The sequence below is a fragment of the Rattus norvegicus genome, chromosome 3, assembly GCF_021556685.1.
Source record: "Rattus norvegicus strain SHRSP/BbbUtx chromosome 3, alternate assembly SHRSP_T2T, whole genome shotgun sequence".
In the NCBI taxonomy this organism is placed as follows: domain Eukaryota; kingdom Metazoa; phylum Chordata; class Mammalia; order Rodentia; family Muridae; genus Rattus; species Rattus norvegicus.
Window position 1 is genome coordinate 14,983,463 of NC_141536.1, and position 22,698 is coordinate 15,006,160.

At 48.7% G+C, this 22,698-nt stretch overlaps 1 protein-coding gene across 2 annotated transcripts in view; it reads right to left on the reverse strand.

Annotated features, from left to right (window-relative positions):
* Positions 1 to 22,698, reverse strand: part of Stxbp1 (syntaxin binding protein 1) — a 61,255-nt gene that overhangs the window by 10,251 nt on the left and 28,306 nt on the right. For both annotated transcript variants that reach the window (XM_087649644.1, NM_013038.4), the window contains 12 exon segments: positions 21,645 to 21,723; positions 19,825 to 19,928; positions 16,791 to 16,939; positions 12,305 to 12,389; positions 11,394 to 11,524; positions 8,806 to 8,913; positions 7,713 to 7,773; positions 6,681 to 6,746; positions 6,075 to 6,155; positions 3,363 to 3,501; positions 2,311 to 2,420; positions 1,734 to 1,835 (listed from right to left, as the gene is read on the reverse strand). In XM_087649644.1, coding sequence (XP_087505770.1) covers positions 1,734 to 1,835; positions 2,311 to 2,420; positions 3,363 to 3,501; positions 6,075 to 6,155; positions 6,681 to 6,746; positions 7,713 to 7,773; positions 8,806 to 8,913; positions 11,394 to 11,524; positions 12,305 to 12,389; positions 16,791 to 16,939; positions 19,825 to 19,928; positions 21,645 to 21,723 — 1,215 coding nt within the window.

The window sequence follows — 22,698 nt, forward strand, 5'->3', positions numbered from 1 at the left end:
CGGCAGGCTCTATGCCATAGACACAAGGCACCAAGTGACAGAATCATCCTATTAGAAGATGTGACTGGGTTGGTCGGGTACAGCATGTATGAAGCCCTGAGTTGGTCCCTGTACTACATTACTGGGCATAGTGGTACCTGCTTTGAATCCAGCAATTAAGGGAGAGAGAAAGGAGATTAGAAGTTCAATATCGGGCTGGAGAGATGGCTCAGCCGATAAGAGAACAGACTGCTCTTCCAGAGGTCCTGAGTTCAATTCCCAGCAACCACATGGTGGCTCACAGCCATCTGTAATGGGATCTGATGCCCCTTCTGGTGTGTCTGAGGACAACCACAGTGTACTCATATAAAATAAATAAATAAATCTTATAAAAAAAAAAAAGTTCAATATCATCCTTCGCTACAGATCATCCTTGCATATATCATAAGTTCAAGGTCAGCCAGGACATGAGACCCAATCTCAATTCAAAACCTGAATAGCAAAGCTGTATGTAAATAGCGTTGCTGACCAGAATGCAACAGACTCTGGGATGCTGGACGGTCAGACATGTGAAGTGCCATACAACGTGGGACCTCGTAGAGACGGAAGGGAAGTAGGGCCAGGAAGTAGAGATGAGGACAAGAATAGTCCAAGGGGCAAGCTTGAGGCACAGAGCCCAGGTCTGTCTGCTAGTGTGGGGAGGTGGGCGGGCTGTGGCCTCCATGGGGGCCCTTCCACACCTGGCTGAGATGGGATCTAGAAGGACCATGTCCCCTAGTAGTCTGTGCATGTTCCTCATCTGAACATGACATCCTGACTGTGGTGGTTCCAATACGCTTGTCCTATGCAAAACGGAGGTATTAGGAGGTGTGGCCTTGTTGGAGGAAGTGTGTCAGCGTGTAGACGGCTTAGAGAGTCTCTTCCTGCTGCCTGTGGATCTAGATGGAGAACTCTCAGCTCCTTCTCCAGCACCATGTCTGCTTGGATGCTGCCAGGCTTCCTGCCTTGATGATAACGGACTGAATTGCAGAAACTGTAAGCCAGCCCCAGTTAAATGTTTTCCTTTAGAAAAAGTGTCTTAGACATGGTGTTTCTTCACAGCAATGCTAACTAAGAGACAGTGATGTGAGTCTAACCCTTCTAGGTCCTACACCACAGAGGCACTTCTAAAGTATGGGGCTATCTCCCCTGAGACTGGAGCAGTAGGCACATGGATCTTGAGGTCTCCATGGTCTGTCTTTCCGGGCTAGTGTTACTTGACATGAGAGGAGGGAACCTTGCCTCCTTAAAATCAGGTTGTAGGCAAACCCACGAAGCATTTTCTTAGTTAGTGAGCCATACAGGAGGGCCCAAATTACTGTGGGTGGTGCCGTCCCTGGGCTGGCGGTCCTGGGTGCTCAGAAAGCAGGCTGAGTCAGCCATGAGAGCAAGCCAGTAAGCAGCACCCTCCTGGCCTCTGCATCAGCTCCTGCTCCAGGTTCTGTCCTGTGTGAACTCTGGCCCTGAATGTCTTACATGATGAACAGTGATGCCCCACCTCTCCAAGTTACTTTTGGTCATGGTGTTTCATCACAGCAACAGTAACCTAAAGTAAGATCAGTCCGTGGGTGTTCCTGAGTCCTCAGAGACTGACAGAGCCCCAGAGGACTGGAACCAAAGCACAGTAGCCACTGATGCCTGAAAACGGGGGTGCTGGAACTTGGACCGCCCACTGAAGAGCAGCCCTGGATCCTGCTGCTGAACCCCAAACTGACCTCCATAATGTCTTTAATGATTGGGGTCCATCGTGAGAGCTGGTAGGTCTGCTCACTGATGCGCTCCTTCCGCTCCGGCTTGCTTCTGCGGCGTAGTGTGGACTGAATGCAAGCACACACCAGGTCAGTTAGATGGGTCTCAGCGACTTCTAGGAATTCTCTTAAGGACCCGCTTAGCATTGGCAAAGAGTAATAAAGGAGAGGTGTAGCTCTGAAATAGACCTCCTCAAGAGACTCTGAAACAAGGAGTCTTGAGAAAGTCTGGGTTTTCTGGGATTTTGTTTTGTTTTGATTCTTTGAGACAGGGTTTTTTGAGTTTGAGACAGTGTGTGTGTGTGTGTGTGTGTGTGTGTGTGTGTGTGGGTGGGTGGCCCTGGGTTTCTGTTTCATGTTTTCATGTCAGCAGCACGGGCTGTTTTACATGAACCAGTTCTACTGTTTTGAGCCTTTTGTGACCCAGGTACTGAAAACACCAAACGCCGCCAGCTGCCGGTCACTGGTCTGGTCAATCATGAACGTGGCGAGGATACAGTATGCCAACCTCCCACGGTCTCCCTGCCTATGACCTGGCCCTTACATCCGTGACGATGGGCACCCCGAGGTGAGCCATGTTGGTGATGATCTCACTGTCTTCTGGGGGGATCTGGGCGTGCTGGATGAGTTTGTTTAGGTTTTCTTCAGTGATACCTGAAAAACAAGACTCCTGGTCACCACACCTAACCCCTGCCATTGGCAAAGCCTCAGCTTCCCTTCTCCTCAGCCACATCTACGGTGGGATCAGAAGCTTCCACTCTAACAGAGCCGCCCTGTGCGGACCACGGGTGCTTGCCCTCCCAGTCCCATCCTTGCCTACTTGCTCCCTGCACCAAAGTCACCAGGTGAGAAAGTCTCCTTCCCATTTTTTTTGTACAATGACATGGGTAAAAACAATTGGTTTTGTTTTCTTTTTTCTTTTTCTTTTTTTCGGAGCTGGGGACCGAACCCAGGGCCTTGCGCTTACTAGGCAAGCACTCTACCACTAAGCTAAATCCCCAACCCCTGGTTTTGTTTTTATTGTTGTTTGTTCTTATAGATTTTTTTTTTTTGGTTGGTTTGTTTTAGACAGGGTCTCATGTAGTCTGAACTGGCCTTAAACTTACTTTTGTAGCTAAGGTTGGCCTTGAACTCCTGATACTCCTGCCTCTACCGCCCAAAGGATTACAGGCTGAGTATCAGTTGTTGAAAGGTCTCTGTTACTAATGAGATGCGACCTGGAGGCATCTGGCAGGCTGAGTGCTAGCAAACTGGCTGGAAGAGCCTGCCGGCTCCATCTGCGTCACTGCTTCCTGTGCACTCAGGGCTGCTGAGCAGGTGCAGCACTGACCTGGTTCTACTGCAGTTCTTGCAGGGAAAGCCCCTTGGCCTCCCGTTCTCCCCATTCCCCAGGCTGCTGGTTGGCATCAGCACTGTTCACTCTCTGCTCCTCCTCCTCTTCCTCTTCCTCCTCCCCACCACCCATGCAGGCTCCTCCCCCAACCCCTGCAGGCTTCTCCCCGGGGCTCCTCCCCCATGTGGGCGCCTCCCCTGCTGGCTCCTCCCCTGCTGGCTCCTCCCCTGCTGGCTCCTCCCCCGCCCCCTGCTGGCTCCTACCGTTCTTCAGGAAGATGTAGAGAAGGATGATGCGAATTTTGTCATAAGTGCTGACATTTGCATCCAGCAGGATGGGGACAATGGCTCTCATGGGGTCCTTGATTTTTTCCCCCTCAGCATCTGTGCCCATCGCCAGGTCCTGCAGAAAACACACCTTGCTGGCCCTATTTCTGTGACAATCTGGGAAGGTGACAGTTCTCAGCAAGTTCATGATCTACAAATGCCTAACTTTGTGGTGTTGTCAGAGCAGGCTGTGAGCAGGTCTCCTGCAACAAAGGCTGACACAGAATCCCAAGATGGCCAGACACCCTCAGAGCCCTGAGATTCCCTCAGGCAGGCACAGTACCTGGTCACACTGTTCCCTACCAGGGATGCCAGGGCACCTGTACCTGTGACACACACAACTCAGCTGACTCAGTTTGCTTCCCACTCATGAAAACTTGGGCATCTCAGGGCCTCTTCGTGGCTGGAGTCTTTCCACCCCAACTCTCCTGGCACGGAAGGGCATACTAAGGTTTAACTACTCTGAGCTTCACCTCTGGTTTTAATCTCCTTATAGCTTTTCATGGGCTGAGGGGAAACAAGAAGGAAAGACTCCCAGGCTTGGAGGTAGAGGGCAGAAAGGTGACAGGAGACTGAGGTGAGAAGACAGAAACGAGCACAGCCCGGGTGGGTGCCACTCACACTGGCAGTGTGCTGTGCTCACAAGCCAGAGCGCTGACTTTAGATCTGACACAGCCACTGCTTTCTTTGTGGCTCCTAGGAGTGTAGCTGGGGCTCCTCTTCCTATCAAGACCCCAAGAGTTTAACCAAATAGAATGGTGACCTCACATTCAGACCTGGTCTGAGCCCCCCAGTCTTCTCAATAGATCCAGCAGATGTGTGCTTAGCAGGAAGAAAGTAATACAACTAATACACACACACACACACCCCACACACACACACACTCAAATTTGTTTTTGTTTTGTTTTTGAGGTAGGGTCTCACCATGTAGCTCTGGCTGGCCTGGGACATACTATATATAGCCCAGGCTAGCCCTAACCTCAGAGATCTTCCTACCTTTCTCTCCTGAATGCTAGGATTAAAGGGTGAGCCATCACACCCAGGGGAACGGGAATGTGGAAAGGATCTGTGTGAGGGGGAACTGGGAGAAGAGGGGGGCTGATATTGGGAAATAACATTTATTTATTGTATTAGTGTGTATGCCTGATACACATTGGAAGTCAGAGGACAACTTGTGGGAGTTGGTTCTCGCCCTCCTTCACAGATATTCCAGGGATTGAACTCAGGTTGTCAGCCTTGGCCACAAGCCTGCTGAGCCATTTCACCAGCCCTAGAGCATTCCCTCTAAGCTCACTGAAATGCAACTAATTCAATTTTTTTGAATAGTTTTACAGGGTCTCTCACAAAATAGCCCTGGCTGTCCCAGAGTGCATTATATAGACCAGGCTGGCCTTGAGTTCACAGAAATCCACCTGCTTCTGCTCCCGGGTGCTAGGATTACTGGTGTGCATCACAAAAACCAGCTTAATACTTAGATTGTTAACCAAAACCAAAACCAAACAAAACCTGTGCAATTAATGTAACCCAGCCAACACTGTTGGACAGAGCATGCAAGCCTACTCTGAGCCTCTTACGGCAGCAAGCCAAGGGTGAGACTCTCAGTCCCACACTGAGAGCATGGGTTGAGGCCTCCTGCAAGAGAAACTCCCACAAGGCTTTAGAACGCTTTGGTGGTGGTAAGTGTGAAAGGCTGTCACTAAGCCGCCAGGGTGGCTGAACCTGGGGTCCTCTTGGCTCGGCCTTCTAGGCAGTTAATCTGAACTTGCTTCTTCCTGAGCCGCACAATGGCTCTCCGCCTTCCCAGTGCTGCGACCCTTTATACAGTTCCTCATGTTGTGGTGACCCCGACCATAGGACTGTTTCATTGCTACTTCATAACGTCATACTGTAATGGATCATATGTAAATATTCAGGCCTGAGCCACCAAGTCTGAAATCTGTCAGTGTCTTCTTCCTTCCCTCAGACCCTGACACGAGAGGCTAAGAGAGGCCCAGTGTTTGAGGGCCTCGTCTGCCTACGTGAGACCCTGAGTCAATTCAAGGGGATGGAAAGCAATAACAAGACACTTGTCACACAGCTTAGCAGCTTTGCCACACTTCTCTACACAAGGTGACAGTGACATCAGTGCTGTGAGATAGGGAAAAGGGAGCAGGGACACTGAGTACACCAGTGAGGGCAGGGAAAAGGGAGCAGGGACACCGAGTACACCAGTGAGGGCAGAGTCCCATCCGGCCTGAGGTTAGCAAGGCTGGAGGACTCACGCCCTGCTGCAGCCCTCGCAGCCGGTCTGGTCAGAGTGGGACCTCTGACCCTCCAACGCCGGTCTGGTCAGAGTGGGACCAAAGCACATCAGAACATAAACACCAGCCAAACCGCCACGGTCAGGGCTGTCACTCCAGGACAAACAGAGCCTTTGGGAAGAGCAGGCATGCAAGATCCACATGGCACAGCACTCCAGAACGACCTTGGCCCTACCCACCAAAGCAGCTCCATACTGGCCCCACAGCTGAGACAACCCAGGGTCATGGGCTCTCCCTTCTCTAGATCCTAGGATTCTGTAAGATGTTCAAGGTCAGAGGTTAAGATTCAGTGAGGTGAATAGGTAGGGCAGAAGTTCTGCCATGCAAAAAGAAAGGAAGACAAGCCTACCTGCTCCACGCGGCAGAGTTTGTCTACGGTGCCTTGGTAATGCTTCATACAGTCTTCAGCAAGGTGCAGGTGAGTCGAATACTAGGAGAAGCACAAGAGTCAGTAAAGAGACGAGCCGCTGACTCACACAACTCCGAGTGTCCTCACAGAGGACTCTGGTGCCAGCGGGAATAACAAACACATTAACTGGGAGAGTGGGGTAACCCACGGCCCGCAGGAGAGGAGGAGAGTCTTTACGAGGGTGGAGCAGCATGAGCCGCCTGAGAGTGGGGTGGGTGTAGCACCTTGCAGGCAAGTAATATCCTTTCACCCTTAGGACCAGGGTCCAGAAGCCCGGATGCCTGCTGGCCCTCTCTCAGATCAGTGCCTCTGAGGGAGGCCAGCAGCTGTGAGGACAGCCTGTGTACTAAGGAACTGAGGCCTCTGGTCAACAGCAAGGAAGGAAAAGAAGATGAGAGAAAGACAGCAGTAGGAAGCGCCTCCCTTTCCTTCTTTTCCTAATAAAAGCTGGACCTAGGATCTGTAGCTTTTCATGAGTTGCCTGGGGCAGCAGGGCGAGTGGTCCCACATTTCCAAGTCAGACAGTGTGGGCTGGGGTCTCCGTACCTTGCTGAGCTCCTTCTGGTACTGGGGCATTTTCTTCAGCATCTGGGACAGGTCCCGCATGGTGGTCTACAAGAAAGGAGTCATGGTGTCACTAGCCCTAATGAAGCCCTGTGCAGCTGGACACACCTGGCAGGACAGCAGCTACATTAGACTTTACAGTGTCCATCCACAGACTTAAAGGACATATGTAACTACATGTCTGGGTGTGGACTGTGCACCATTGAATGCAGGTGTCTGTGAAGATCAGAAGACAGCATCAGATCCCGGAGATGGAGTTCCAGGCAGTGGTGAGCTGATGTGGGTGCTGGGAACTGAACTTGGGTCCTATGTAAGAGCAGTAATTGCTCTTAATGTCGGAGCTCTAGCTCCAGCTCTTTAAGTTATATTTTAATTAACTATGTGTATGCATGCAAATACACGTGCATGAATGCCACAGCACAGTTATAGAAGCCTCAGGAGACAGCCTGCCCGCAGGAGTCATTTTTCTCCTGATATGTGAGGTCCAGGACCTGAACTCACGTCGTCAGGCTTGGCAGCTAGAGCCAATACCTGCTGGCCATCCTGACTGAGATTACAAGGTAAGTCAGCATCAGTGCACATGGCTGGGTATGACATTTCCAACAGAGTAAAGGAGGCCTGAGCCAGGGGAGATCTCAGGAGGTCAGGTTATGAATTCTTAGTCTACCACAAACTAAAAACTTCTCATGATTCTTCTGGCTTAAGATCAGTTATGTTCCCAAACGGTAAATCTTAACCCTCTTGATATGAGAAAGCAGTTTTTCACAAACACTGAAAGTCATGGGGTTCCTTCCAGAGAGGATCTGTCTGCTGTGTGGGGGATCTCAACAAGCATCCTATCACTGAGCCACACACCCTGCCCCAGATAGCAATCTTAAAAGCAAAACCAAAGCCTGAAAGTTTAGTGAGGGAGAAATCTGGCCCCACCCACTCCCTGGTAGGACAGAGAGGAAGGGCTGACTCCCAGGCTGCCTGGGCACTGGCATCCCCAGGACTTGACATCAGCAAGCTTACCTTCTCTCCAGTATTCATCCTCTTGCTAGAGGAAAAGTCCTTCAGAGACCGGGTCACTTCCCTGCAAAATGAGGGAGGCAGCCATGCTCAACACAGTGCCCATGGCCTCTGCAGAGACCACTGAAGCCCTGGGAGCCTTCCTTGGGACTAAGTGGCAATTCTCTTCCCACTGAGGTTTGCATTTAAAGTGAAGGACACATACTGTTCTGACTGACACTAAATCACTGGCCTCCAGGACGGCGTATGCCGGTGATTCCAGGACAAAGGGGACAGTACTGGACTGACACTTGTGCTTATTTTTTTTTCTTCCTTTCCAAATGCACACAAACTGAAACACTTGTGTTTTGTGTTTGGAAAATACAAATATATGTAGTATGTAAGTAAATGATAAATAAATTTTCCAGCAGGAAATATGGGTCAGTATTTCCACCCCAATATCTGCTGTGGTGGCACGTTCCTTTAATCCCAACAGAGGTAGGGGAAATCTTTGAGTTTGAGGCCAGCCTGATCTACAGAGTGAGTTCCAGGACAGATAGGGCTACACAGAGAAACCTGCCTCAAAAACAAACAAACAAAAACAACAACAAAACACGACAAGAACGAAACCACCCCTAATTAAGTATTATTTTTGTGGAGCTGGTGGTTGAATCTAGGACCTTGTCAAGGTCAGGAAAGGGCTTTACCTCTAAACTACAGCCCTTCCCAAGCCCATGGATCAATATTTTTTCTCTTTTTCTTTACTTTCTTTCCTTTTCTTTCTTTCCTTTTTTTCTTTTTCTTTCTTTCTTTTTTGAGACAGGGTTTCTCTGTGCAGTCCTGGCTGTCCTGGAACTTTCTCTGTAGACCAGGCTGTCCTGCAGCTCTGAGACCCTCCTGCCTCTGTCTCCTGAATGCTGGGGTTAAAGGTGTGCGTCACAGCCGGGCGAGGGGTGGGTTTTTTGAGTTGGTGAAGCTGGAGAAGCGCACATTCAGGTAACAGGAGGGACCTGCCCGTCCTGGCTAGTGTGTTGGCAACTTTGCCAAGGGGATGAGCTCACGCCCCAGGTTGCTGAGTTAAGGGCCCACCCTGGGGAAGGGTCGGCAGAGTTCTTACTGGGACACCTCTGCGATGTGCTTGTGTCGCAGTGCAATCCACAGGTCATCGTCCTCATCCAGGAGCACCTCCTTCACCCTCGCCTCTCCAATGCCGCTGGTCTCATACCTAGAGGAGACAGGACTTGGGTAAGCCTCGAGTCCTCATGGTACAACTTTTCCCCCATGAGACAGGATTTCATGTCTCCCAGGCTAGCTTCAGACTCCCTAAATAGCTAAGGCAGGCCTTAAATCTTGATCCTCTGGGGTTGGGGATTTAGCTCAGTGGTAGAGCGCTTGCCTAGGAAGCGCAAGGCCCTGGGTTCGGTCCTCAGCTCCGCAAAAAAGAACCAAAAAATAAAAAAATAAAAAATAAATCTTGATCCTCCTGCCTCCACCCCTTGAATGCTGGGATTATAGGCAGTCACTCCCACATCCAGGTGTGTCCTATTCTTGAGACTTCTAGGTGATCCCAGACGTGGCTCATAACACCAGCCGCCTGTCAGGCTGGCCAGGTCATCTGGGCAAGAAGGCAATCTGTTCAAAGGTAGCAACTAGGAAGCTGTGCTTTGACCCCTCAGAGCCTGGGGGTGGGGTTGGGGGTGGGGGAGGGGGGCTGGTGGCAGTTCTATGTGAGTCTACAGTTATATAGAAAAGAAAGACTAGGGCTGGAGAGATGGTTCAGTGGTTAAGAGCACTGACTGCTCTTCCAGAGGTCCTGAGTTCAATTCCCAGCAACCACATGGTGGCTCACAACCATCTGTAAAGAGATCTGATGCCCTCTTCTGGTGTATCTGAAGACAGCTACAGTGTACTTATATATAATAAATGAATAAATCTTAAAAAAAAAAAAAGACTACATATCTGATGGCCCCTTTCTGAGAAAGGGGAGGGCTAAATCTGCAAACATAAGGTGCCTAAAAGGTTTCTAGCAGCTTCTGTCATGGGTCCTCAACATATTTTATACATGGAGTCATAAGTGCCCAGAGGAGGCCAGAACCCCAGGAACTGGGTTAAAAAAAATCACAAATATTTTCAGAATCTTCATTTTTATTATTAATTAATTAGTTAATTAATTGAGAGTTGGTGCCTGTATGCAAAACCAAGTAGGAACTTGCTGATGTAAGCCAGGCTGGCCTTGAACTCTTGGAGATGCTCCTACCTCTGCCTCCTGAGTGCTGGGATTAAAGAAGTGCGACACCACACCCAGCAGAACCTTCATTTTACAAAGATGCGTTTATCTTATTTTATGTGGACAAGTGTTTACCTGTGTGCACGTATATGTACCATGTGAGTTCCTGGTGCCCACAGAGGCCAGAAGGTATCAGTGCTCTGAACGGGAATTACAGTTTTAAGCGACCATGTGGGTGCTAGGAACTGAACCCTGTCCTCTGCAAGAGTAGCAACTGCTCTTAACCACTGAGCCATCTCTCCAGCTCTAGAATCATTGGCCCTGGAAGAGTTTAGTTTGTTTTATGTTTGTGTTTTGCTTGTGTGTCCACGCACCACGTGCATGCCTTGGTGTCTGTGGAGGCCATAAGAGGGCATCAGATCCCCTGAAACTAGAGTTAAAAGTACTTGTTTGTTACCACGTGTGTGCTGGAAATCAAATTCAGGGCCTTGTTTAACCACTGAGCCATCTCTCCAGTCCCAGACATTCATTTTAAAGCCATTCTTTGTTGTGAGACAGGGTCTCACACTGAGATGTCCAGGCTGGCTTCAAACTCATGACCCTCCTGTCTTAGGCTCCTGAATGCCAAGATTACGGGTGGGTAATATTTTATAGAAAGAAGAGAGCAGTTCCACTGCACAGCGTTCGGGAACTCTGTTGAAATATTTTACTACAATCACATTTTGTGATCTGTAATTAAGAACTTTCGACTCTGAATAAGACACACATAAAACCAGCCTGCCAACACATCTGAGAAGCTGACTTGAAGTGATGTGAGTTGGAAGAAAAGACTTAACGTTCTGTCCTGTCAGCAGGCGTGTAGGAATGACACACCGACGGGGAACCCTCAGAAAACCTCACAGGCTCATCTACGAAATGGTAATTGTGCTCAGACTTTTCCTAATATTAAAACATTCTTTGGTGGGGCTGAAGAAATGGATAAAGCACTTGCCACAGAAATTTGATAAAGACAAAAGTTCAGATGCCCAGAGCCCACAAAATGTGGGGCGGGTATGGAAGCCATCTCTAATCCAAAACTGGGGAGGCAGAGACAAGGAGGTGCCTGGGATAAACTGGAAAGATAGACTAGCCCAAATTGGCAAACTCTGGGTTCAAAGACTTTGCCTCAATAAGGCAGAAAGTGATTTAAAAGATGACAGCCAATATCAATTATGGGCCTATCCTTGTGTGTGTGTGCACACACACAAACATGCATTTCAAACATGACATTCATGTGTTCTCTCTCTCTCTCTCTCTCTCTCTATATATATATATATATATATATATATATATATGTGTGTGTGTGTGTGTGTGTGTGTGTATATATATATACAAAAAGAGAAAAAAATTAAAACCACAAAAACATCCTTTTTCTACATCAGTGGAATTCCAGCTGTCAGGAGAGTTAGTCTGCGTGAGCCATGTCACTTAATTCTTACTTGTAAACATCATTTTCAATAGGCAGCAGGTCGTAACTCATAGCCTGAAACGTCAGTTCATGAAGCACAGGGGAGCTGGGGTCAAAGCCACGATCCAGGATCAGGAGCTGGGACCGTGCCTTGTCGGGACCCTGGCAAGAAATAGGGAGAAGCTTCAAGAGCCATCTAAGTCCAACCAAGTAGCAGAGCCTCTGTGTTCCAGGCAGTAGGAAGAGCGCTCTGTGGAGCAAGCCCACCAAACAGCAAAGGGCACTGTGCCCAGTAATTCACAGGAGCACCAGCAGTTCCAGGCGAGGAACCCTCCGGCCTTCTGACACCCTTCTGAAGCTGGGGCCATAGGGGCTTTGTGACTGAGCACCAGTTCATTACACACCCGGTGACCAGCTGTCTGGAGCGCCCAACATGGAGGGGTCCAATTACAGGTCCACAGCGCTGATGGACAGCTCTGTGTCTAGGGATCAGCGAGGGTCTCGCACATGCTAGGTAAACACCACTCTGCCTCTGGGCTGAGCCCTCTCCCCCGGAGCGCTGTATCTCCATAGCAGTGCTGGCTACACAAACCTGTGTATGTTAAAAGTGCATAGAACTGTGCACACACGGGCTACACATAAACGTGACTGAGGTGCGAGGACACCACCACTGTCAACTTGCTACTGTTGCTCTGTCGCTACTGGGAAGTTCCCTGTACATTCAGGGCTGAAGCTGGGAGCACTGGCAAGCAGGAATAAACCGGCTGCCCTGGCCGGGCTGAAATGTTCTGCGTCAGCCTGCCCCAGGGGCACTGGGCACTCCACCAGACAGGAACAGCAGCCCTCACATATGCTCAGTGAGCTGCAGGGCCATGCACAAGGTCTGCCACATAACTACTGTTTACTCAAGGTGAGAGCCTTGTGCTCCCAGGCCAGACTTACCTCCCCCATTGTCGGGTCATCAGCTTTATAAGCGTCCAGCTTGTCCTGGATCAGCTGAGCCAGCAAGGCATTGTCCTTGTACTCCCTGACAGAAGGAGAAAGGCAGAGGGTGAGGCACCAGTGCATCCAAATAATGTGCCAAGTGCAAATGCTCCAGGCAGAGCACAGGGCAGGGTGGGATGGACGGGGAGGGGGCGGGGCACGGCCTGTAGTAGGATTTTTACAGTAAGAATGTACCCACGTATGTGAGGCATGGTGATACCTGAGAAGCTGAGGAAGGAGAGCTGCCACAGGTTTAAGGCCATACAACAAGACACTGTCTCAAAAGTATACAAACAAACCAACCCCTGTGTTACAGACGTAGTTTAAAGAGAAAAATGGAAGTCTCCTCTTAGGGCCCAGCCCGTTTACCTTTCTCATTTCCTCTTCTAGCCTCCGTGGAAGCAGAAGTCTTTCCTCCACTCAAACCCCCTTGCCTCCGGCAGATGATATGGCTGTAATCTACGGCCTTAGTGCCACCAGAGCGCTGATGGCCTTGGCCCCATTCTTGCACTGGTATTCTATAGTTCCAAGCGTCCACAGACCAGGAAATAAGGGCAGGTTCAACCTGTGGCCTTCAAGAGGACTCAGCTGTGAGCCCTACTGGCGGCCATGAGCCTGCCACATCTACTGGGCCTGAAATGCCGAGCCCTTGCTCCTCAGATCACGGCTGTTACAGCCCAGGCCTTTGCTCTGCCTTTGGGGACCTGGCTCTTCTGCTTCTCCCTGACTTGACTCTGGCTCAGTTTGTCTTCTTCAAAACTGATTCACTCCCCTGTCCCAACCCCTCAGGAGGTCTCATGAAATTAAACCTACCCTACGTGGTGACTATGCCAGACTACATTTGCCCTTTGATTTCCCAAAGCCACTGCTTGGGCCAACAGCAACAGCAGTGTCAATGCAAATGTCCGTACCCTTCCTTACCCATCTGCTGCGATCTGAACCCATTCTCCAAGGCCTGCCTCATAAGTGCTGTAACCTCCAGCCTTGCCCTGTCCTAGGCTGACGGACCTCTGCTCATGCGCTCTGCATGTCCCATTACTTTGGTCGGTTGCTGGAAGGCATTGGCTTCCTGAGGCCTTGGTGAGTGCTGCCTTCATATGTAATTCATCCCGCAGTACCTGCCCTCCACCAGAAGCTTCTGAGGGTGGAGCTGTGGCCTTAGCTTAAAATCCCCCCAGCATTCAGCAAGTGATGACACAATGACTTCACAAAACCCAAAGACTAGAGAGATGGCCTAGAGGTTAGGAACACGTACTGCTATTCCAGAGGACCCAGCACCCACGTCCGATAGCTTATCATTGCCTATGACTCCAGCTCCAGAGGCTGGCTTACACACACACACACACACACACACACACACACACACACACACCCCTCTAAGGATAATACTTATCACCTTTATTATATCGTGTAATAATTTATAGTATATCTTTATCTTATCTTATAATATTAGAGACAATAAAACTAAATACTTTTAAGTTTATTTTTTCTTTTTTTTTTAACTTTTGAGATCTTTTTCATTTGAAGCTAATCTTAATGCTATTAAATTTACAAATGTGCTATTTTTTCTTTTTTTTTTTTTTTCCTTCGGAGCTGGGGACCGAACCCAGGGCCTTGCGTTTGCTAGGCAAGCGCTCTACCGCTGAGCTAAATCCCCAACCCCAAATGTGCTATTTTTTATTACCCAATCCTAATTATCTAAAACACACATTGCAAACATACGAGTATCTGTTCTCTCCACGTGTCAGCGCCCATTCATCACGGTTAACAAAATAGTAATTATCTTCCTCACCTGATAATGCACAAGGACACACCTTCAAAACTGTATTTTGTTAACGTTTCTGTACTAAAATGTAGAAAAACTGAACTACACAAATGTTGAAAAGTTAGACATTCCTTAATTTTTCATTCCTGGTACCAACAATTTACAGGACAATATGTGAGGTGATGAGAAGGAAAAGACAAAGCTCCGACAGGTAGAAGGCTCAGGACTGGCATGGAGTCTCCACCACACTGATTCTTCACTGGCTGCACTTTCTGCAAACTGTGGCTGTGAGCGTCCTGAACAAGTGGCTTCCTGTTTAAGCCGCGGTGACTTTTCTGACCATGGGTCATCGTTCCTTCTGTGGCAGATTTTACAGTTCCTCCAATGCATTCGGGACGACTGTCTCACAGTGACCTGCCGCTTTCCTGACGACCCCTCGCTCCCTCTCCTGCTAAGAACTGTAGCATTTGTCTCTGTTTTATTTTAAAGCCTTCTGCTATCCACACTTCCACCTCCAGATCCATAGCCACCACCACAGGGGCTGCCCGAGCTTCTTTCACCAAAACTGTCCCCTTCCTGGGTCCATAATCTGATTGTTGCAGTCAACCATAATTTCCAAAGTCATTATAGTTCCCACCACCACCACAGTTACCTCCACTAAAATTTCCTCCTTCACTGTGACCATCATATCCTCCACCACCACCATAGCCACCATCTTGGTTTCCATATCCCTATCTACCACCTCCATAACCTCCTCCACTACTGTAACCAGGGCCACCACCATAGCTGCCAGCGTCACCTCCAAACCCATGATATCCACCATCACCACCTCCATAACCTCCAAACCCATGATATCCACCATCACCACCTCCATAACCTCCTCCACTACTACAACCAGGGCCACCACCATAGCTGCCAGCGTCACCTCCAAACCCATGATAACCACCATCATTACCTCCATAACTGCCTCTGCTGCCCCCACCACAGCCTCCGCTTCCACCAAAGTTTCCTCCATGCCCTCTCTGTGATCCATCAGCCTGCATCTGGTTTCGAAAGGGCCCTTTTCACTTCACAATTAACAGTGTGGTATTTCTGAACAACAATTTTTATCAACTGTGCCATGGCCATCAAAGGTGACACAAGCAAATCCTCTCTTTTCCCCACTCTGCCTGTCTTCCATAACGTCCATGTTTCAGTCTTGCCATGCTTGTCAAAGTAGTCTCTCAGATTGCATGCTTCCCTATCCTCGCTAATACCATCAACAGAACTTCTCTTCGCCGTTAAATGGGCCCCAGGCTTCACAGAATCCTCTCTAGACACAGCTCTCTCTGGTTCCGCCACGCGCCCACCAACATTGCGTGGCCGAGCACACATTGCAGCGTCTGCCTCTTCCACACAAGAGAAGTCACAAAACCAAAGCCTCGGGAACGTTCTGTTTGAGGATCTCTCATACCACAGAGTCTGTAAGTGTGCCCCATTTCTCACAATGTTCTCTTAAGTTATCATCTGTGGGTTCAAAGCTCAGACCAATAAACAGCTTCCTCAGCTGCTCTGGTTCCTTTCGATCATGGCCCTCCTCCCCCAGTGGCGGTGGTCACAGCCGGAGTCAGGCTGGGGGTGACCAGGCAGTGGTTTTACTTCTATTTTGAGATCACAATTTTATTTTTTCTTAAATATTTATTTTTATGTACACTGACGTTTTGCTTGCATGTATATCTGTATGTGGGTGTCAGATGCCCGGGAACTGGAGTTACATGAAGGGAATTAAACCCAGATCCTCTGGACAACTAGTGCTCCAGCCCCTAGTCTTTGAATCTTTAAAAAAAAAAAGATTTAGTATTGGATATTTTGGTGCACATCTTTAATCCCAGCACTTGGGAAGCAGAGGCAGGCAGATTTCTGAGTTCGAGGCCAGCCTGGGTTACAGAGCAAGTTTCAGGACAGCCAGGGATACACAGAGAAATCTTGTCTCAAAATATATATAAAAAGAAGCTGGAGAGACGGCTCAGAAGAGCACTGGATGCTCTCCCACAGAACCTGGGTTCAATTGCCAGCAACCACGTGCAGTTCACAACCGTCTGTAACTCCAGTTTCAGGGGATCTGGCACACTTGCACAGGCATATTATGCACAGGCAAAGCACTAATAAAAATAAAAATAAATAAATTGTCAGAAAACAAAATCTAAAAACTGCCCTTTAGAAAATTACTCACCCGCCACGCCCACTCCATTCCCTCCTCTTTTAGCTGAGGGCAACCTGGAACTCCTGATCTGTCTGCCTCAGCTTCCCAAGTGCTATGACTGCAGATGGCCCCACCAAGCCTGAGTTTGTATTTTACTTTCAAAACCTTTGCAAAGCTAAGTTGGTTCGCAAACGTTTCGAAGAGGTTGAAAATTAGGGAATACGCACTGTAGTGGCGTGGTGGAGTTTATATTTTAATTATTCAGTAACCGAATTGTGTCACGCTCTTTTCTGAATGTGCTAACAGATGAACATTGTAATAGTGTATTTATTTATTAATTATTTTGGGCTATGAGCATGGCACGCGTATATGAGCTCAAAGATAACTTTGTGGAACTGGTTCTCTCCTTCCATGCTTTCATGGGTGCTAGGGATTAACCTCAGGTGTTTGTGGGACACACACGATGCCACCAAGAACAGTCTAGCATGCTGCCTTACCCCCGATACCGCACAGCCGGGTACTCCTTCAGGGTGGCACACAGGGTGGCGATTTGCTCTGCCAGGCGTTCCAGTATGGGATTCTTCATCTGTGCCTTGTGAGGGCTGTAGAAACTTTGGAAAGAGTCAGCGGAGTCCAGGGAATACACCTAGGGGCGACAAGCCACACAGGGGCTTAAGTCCTACCAGTGAGCGGCAGGAGCACCCGTGTCCACCCGTCATTCCGTCTGTCTGTCCATCCATCCGTCCATCCCCTTGACAGCCTGCTCATGCTCTTGTTTATCCCAGTGCCAGGCACTTCAACTGTTAGTGACCAGAACATCCCTGCTCCCAAGGAGTCTGTCACGTAACAGGGGACGGCTGGGGAAGACATTAAACACACTGAAATGACCCGTATGGGGCTGAGAGCTGTAAGCTGAGGAGAGAGTAAAGCAGGCAGAGAGTGCCCTGGATGGCTGGGTGTGTGCGCGCGTGTGCACACATGTGGGCGTGTGCGTGCGCGCGTGTGCACGTGTATGTGCCGGGACTCATGCAGGAGGGAGGTCTGAGAATCGTCTTAAGGAGGTGAGGTGTTTGCTGCCAGCAGATGTCGTGAGGAGGGAAGGGTATACACCCCAGATCTCAGGGTGTGTGCACCTAGGGTGTCTGGTGAGCAATGCTGGAGGGCGGTGCAAGGGTTCATAGGCCAGTTTGAGTTTGCTTTTAATAAACAGGCAGATCTGCAGATTGTGCCACAACTGTGGGCAAATAAGGGAGCTTTTTATAGGTTTAATAATATCCTGTCTTCAGCAAACTGCTCTGAGTACTCTCCTCCTCCTGCTCCTCCCACCCTTTTGTAAATCTCTCTTTAAGATGGAGTGTTCCAACTATCAGGACTGTCTCAAGTTCTCACTTACGTCAACTACTGGGACCTCCTTGTAAAAGGGGTGGTGGTGGCGATGGTGGTGGTGGTGGTGGTGGTGTGGTGGTGGTGGTGGCGATGGTGGTGGTGGTGGTGGTGGTGGCGATGGTGGTGGTGGTGGTGAGGATGGTGATGATTGAGACTAGGCCTTACTCTGGAGTTCAGGCTGACCTGAAACTCACTACTTAGCTCATGTTGGTATTAGATCTGAGATGCTTCTCTGACCTCAGAGTCCTAAGTGCTGGGATTATAAGGTTGAGAATATGTTTACCTTAAAATGTGATTTATGGGGTTGGGGATTTAGCTCAGCGGTAGAGCACTTGCCTAGCAAGCACAAGGCCTTGGGTTCGGTCCCCAGCTTCAAAAAAAAAGAAAAAAGAAAAAAAAAAAAGAAGAAAAAAAGAAAAAAAATGTGATTTATTTATTTTTGAGATAGGGTTTCTCTATGCATTCCTGGCTGGCCAGGAACTCACTCTGTAGACCAGGCTGGCCTCAAACTCACGGAGATCTGCCTGCCTCTGCCTCCCAAGTGCTGGGATTAAAGGTGTGCCTGGTAAAAACTGATTTTTTTTTTCTTTTCTTTTTTTTGGAGCTGGGGACTGAACCCAGGGCCTCAAGCGCTCTACCACTGAGCTAAATCCCCAACCCCTAAAAACTGATTTTTAAACTTCCTACTTTCTCATGCTTTCCAAAAAATAATATGCTTGTATGTGCTAAACCTGGATTTTGTTTAACTTGGTGATGATGGGGTTAAGAGAAGTGGGTAAATATATACAGCTCTCCAAGAGGAGACAGGCTTCAGGGCAAGAAAAAGGCTCTTAGCTAGCTCTGCTGTTCATGCTGCATCTGTCCCATCTCTTTTTCCTTCTCCCCACCCCATTCTTTTTTTTTTTTTTTTTTTGGACAGGGTCTCATGTAGCCCAGCTTCACCTCTAACTTGTTTTTTTTTTCTTTTTTATTGTGCACAGCCCCATACTAGTGGTCAAGCTATACCCTAAATACGGAAACACCGAGGCACCATTCTTTTTTTTTTTTTTTTTTTTCCGGAGCTGGGGACCGAACCCAGGGCCTTGCTAGGGCCTTGCTCTTGCTAGGCAAGCGCTTTTTTTTCTTTTTTAAAGATTTATTTATTTCATGTATATGAGTACACTGTCACTGTCTTCAGACACTCCAGAAGAGGGCATTAGATCCCATTACAGATGGTTGTGAGCCACCATGTGGTTGCTGGGATTTGAACTCAGGACCTCTGGAAGAGCAGTCAGTGCTCTTAACCACTGAGCCGCCTCTCTAGCCCCACCTCTAACTTGTTACAACTGAGAATAACCTTGACCTCTCAATCCTCCTGCTGCCATGCACCTCCCAAGTGCTGGGAATACAGCCTTGCCACCACACTCAGTTTATAAAAATCCAACCCCAGGCTTTGCACCTTCGAGGCAACCGCTCTACCAATCGGGCTATATTTAGCCCCCATCTAACAAGAGGCTGTGACTCCACAGTGCTAGGAGCTGCTCTATAAAGATCCAGTACTTATCTTTCAACGACACAGAACCAATACAAGTCCTGTGGCTTTTGATTCCTTTTGCCAAGAGAAAACATTTGGATGAGTCCTAAAGTACTCAAATAAATGTGACAGGTTCTCTCAGTCAGCTTTACCTTTGTGGAGATAAAAGTTTTATTTTCTCCATGGGGAAGACTCTGCTGTTGGAACCTCCGGGTAAGGGTGGATGAAGTGCTAACAGCTTATGATGGAGGTGACCATCTGCTCTCTCAGCACATGACAAGCTGGGGTTACTGCCAATAAAAACAGCCTCCCATGCAGCAGATGGGTGCTCTAGAGCCTGCCCTTCCTCCTCCCTCTTTTAGGAACAGCTACTTTGGGTTATTTAAGGAGTCAGTGAAGGGCCAGTGACCACTGTTGCCTGGGCAGCCTGGAGACCACTGCAGTCAGTAAGGGTGGACGGGCGGGATGACGACATGGGGCAGACGCTGCGGCAGCCCATCTTCCTTTTTTTCTTTTCTTTTTTTTTTCAGAGCTGGGGACCAAACCCAGGGCTTTGTGCTTGCTAGGCAAGCGCTCTACCACTGAGCTAAATCCCCAACCCCAGCCCATCTTCCTTAAACAAACATCCGCACCTGGGACTCATAGGGGAGAAACGCAATGTTGATTTCCGTCAGCGTCTTGATGACTTTGGCTGCTCGAGATTTTACCAGCTCGTTAAACAGGGCATCTGGACATGCTGCAAGAATGAGAAAAGACAGCAGGGTTTCTGTCCGGCCGGCAGTCCATCCATCTGCCAGCTCAGTCAACAGCCATGACGTCACTGCACCTCTTTTCACTCAGATTCTAAAAAGGCACCTAGTAATGACTGCACCCTGTCCTCAGCTATCCAGCACGGGGTGGGGTGGGGGGGCCCGGAGACAGGAACGTACCTGCGGGGCCTCAACCCCGCACACAGCGGCCGACTGTGACCGTGATACAGAAGCTAATGAAAAGTAGCTGCTGCTTCCAGGGAAAGGAGAGCAAAGAGCAGACGCCGTGAGATAGGGTGAGGAAGAAAGCACATGTATCTGAGTCACTGATGACAAAGAGCCGAGAGCAACAGAACAGGAGGCCCCTGGTGGAAAAACAGCCTGAGGTGCCAGGAGGTGCCCACTGGTTGGTGGTCACCAACGCTGTGCTCCGTTTGTTTTCATCTTCGAGGTTACATTCCTTTTCTGCATTCTCAGTGTCAGCTGTGGTTACCCTGGGGGAGAGGAGTGGCAAGGCTACCACTCTACCCTGTAGCTGCCCCACTCCAAAAAACTTAGCCACACACAGACCAGCACCAAGTCAGGAAGCCAACTCTGGGTCAGCCGGTTGGAACTGTTACGGTCGGAAGAGCTCAGGGAAACAGCCCACAGGCCACAGAGACGCTGGAATGGATGTACAGTGGGGCACTAGGAATTTCTACTCAGCAGCAGCCCCTTCACTCCTAGAGGAGGAGCCTGCTGGGATATCTTTCATCAGAAAAACAGCTAAACTACAGCTCTTCTCCTGCTTCTGATAGTGTTACACATTTGTGCATGTGTGTGTATACACTCATGCACGTATGTGTATAATTGTGCATAAGTGTGTATATACACTTGTGCATGTGTGAGTGTGTATACTTGTGGGTCTGTGGATGTGCATTTGTGCATGTGTGTATACATGCACATGTATGTGTGTACACCTATGCATGTGTATGTATACACTTCCGCATGTGTGTATATACACTTGTACATGTGTGTGCATACTCACATGTATGTGTGTACATTTGCGCATGTGTGTATACCTGTGCATGTGTGTATATACACTTGTTCATGTGTGCGCATACTCACATGTATGTGTGTATATCTGTGTGTGTATACACTTGTTCATGTATGTATGCTCACATGTATGTGTCTGTACACCTGTGCATGTGTGTATATACACTTGTTCATGTGTGTATGCTCACACGTATGTGTGTATATCCATGTGTGTATACACTTGTGCATGTATGTATGCTCACATGTATGTGTCTGTACACCTGTGCATGTGTGTGTATACACTTGTTCATGTGTGTGTATGCTCACACGTATGTGTGTATATCCATGTGTGTATACACTTGTGCATGTATGTATGTATGCTCACATGTTTGTGTGTGTGCACCTGTGCATGTGTGTATACACTTGTTCATGTGTGTATGCTCACACGTATGTGTGTATATCCATGTGTGTATACACTTGTGCATGTATGTATGCTCACATGTTTGTGTGTGTACACCTGTGCATGTGTGTGTGTGTATATGCTTGTGCATGTGTGTGTCTTACACTGCTCATTAGCTGAAGAGAGAAGATCAAATGACTACAGCACCACCCATTTCTTCTGCTGCCCTGCCCTGGCTTGGGCTCAGCGGAGCTGTGGGGAAATGCCAGCCTGGGCCAGCAATACTTACAGTCTGTGAAGAACACATGTGCGGCCCGATATTTAGCAGTCGGCGGGTCCTTAAAATCACTGATGAGAGAGTGGACAGACTGTGAACAGGGGAAAAAAGGGGCATTGAATTCAATTTTAGAAGTCAGTGCAACCTAAATCTGACTGAATCCACTGGCTTTGGGCTCCTTGCACTACAGCAACGGTTTCTGATGTCTCTAGCACTGTGTTTAGTCAGAACCAGCTCTGAGCACTTAAAGGTAAGATTATTCCAGAATGACAGTGTCAGGGCCACTGGAACCTGGACTCACAAAACTGTTCAAAACCTTCAAGATGATCCATACAGGCATTCTGGCAGTTTAGGAGAAACTTACCTGAAGGCCGGTTTTTGAAAGTGAAAGTAATATGTGAAAACTAGGGGATGTTTTTAAAATACAAGAGCCCTTAGGGTTTCTATTGCTGTGCTAAGACACCATGAGCAAAAGTAACTTGGAGAGGGGAAGGCCTCACAGTTCTGTATCTCTCTATTGCTGAAGGAAGTCAGGGCAGGCACCAGAGGCAGGAGCTGAGGCAGAGGTCACGGAGGGGCGCTCCTGACTGCCTTGCTCTCTTGCTCAGCTTTCTTTTGAAAATACATACTACCCAGGACCACTTGGGCCGCGGAATGGCGCTGCCCACACTGGCTAGGCCTCTCGTGTCAGTCACTAATCAAGAAAGTGCTCGACAGACTATGTGGTGTAGGCATTTCCTCAACTGAAGTGCCTTTCCCCAGGTTAACGTGTGTCAAGTTGACAAAAATAAAAAACAAACAATACAGTTGGCAAAAACTGTCAGTCAAGAGGAGGGCAATAGTCCTTGTATGAATCTGATCTGAACAAGGTAGAACTTTTTGAGGACAAGCCAGATACTGAAGAAAGGCCCCACAAACCATAAAACACCAAAGCCCAGAGGTAGGCCTGCCTGTAGGGAGTGGGGGAACTAGGACAGCTCTGGCCGTCCACTCAGCACAGCTGCTGCATAAGGCTTAACACATGCCTTACTTCTCACTGCACAAAGGCTCCCACCCTGTCTGCTTC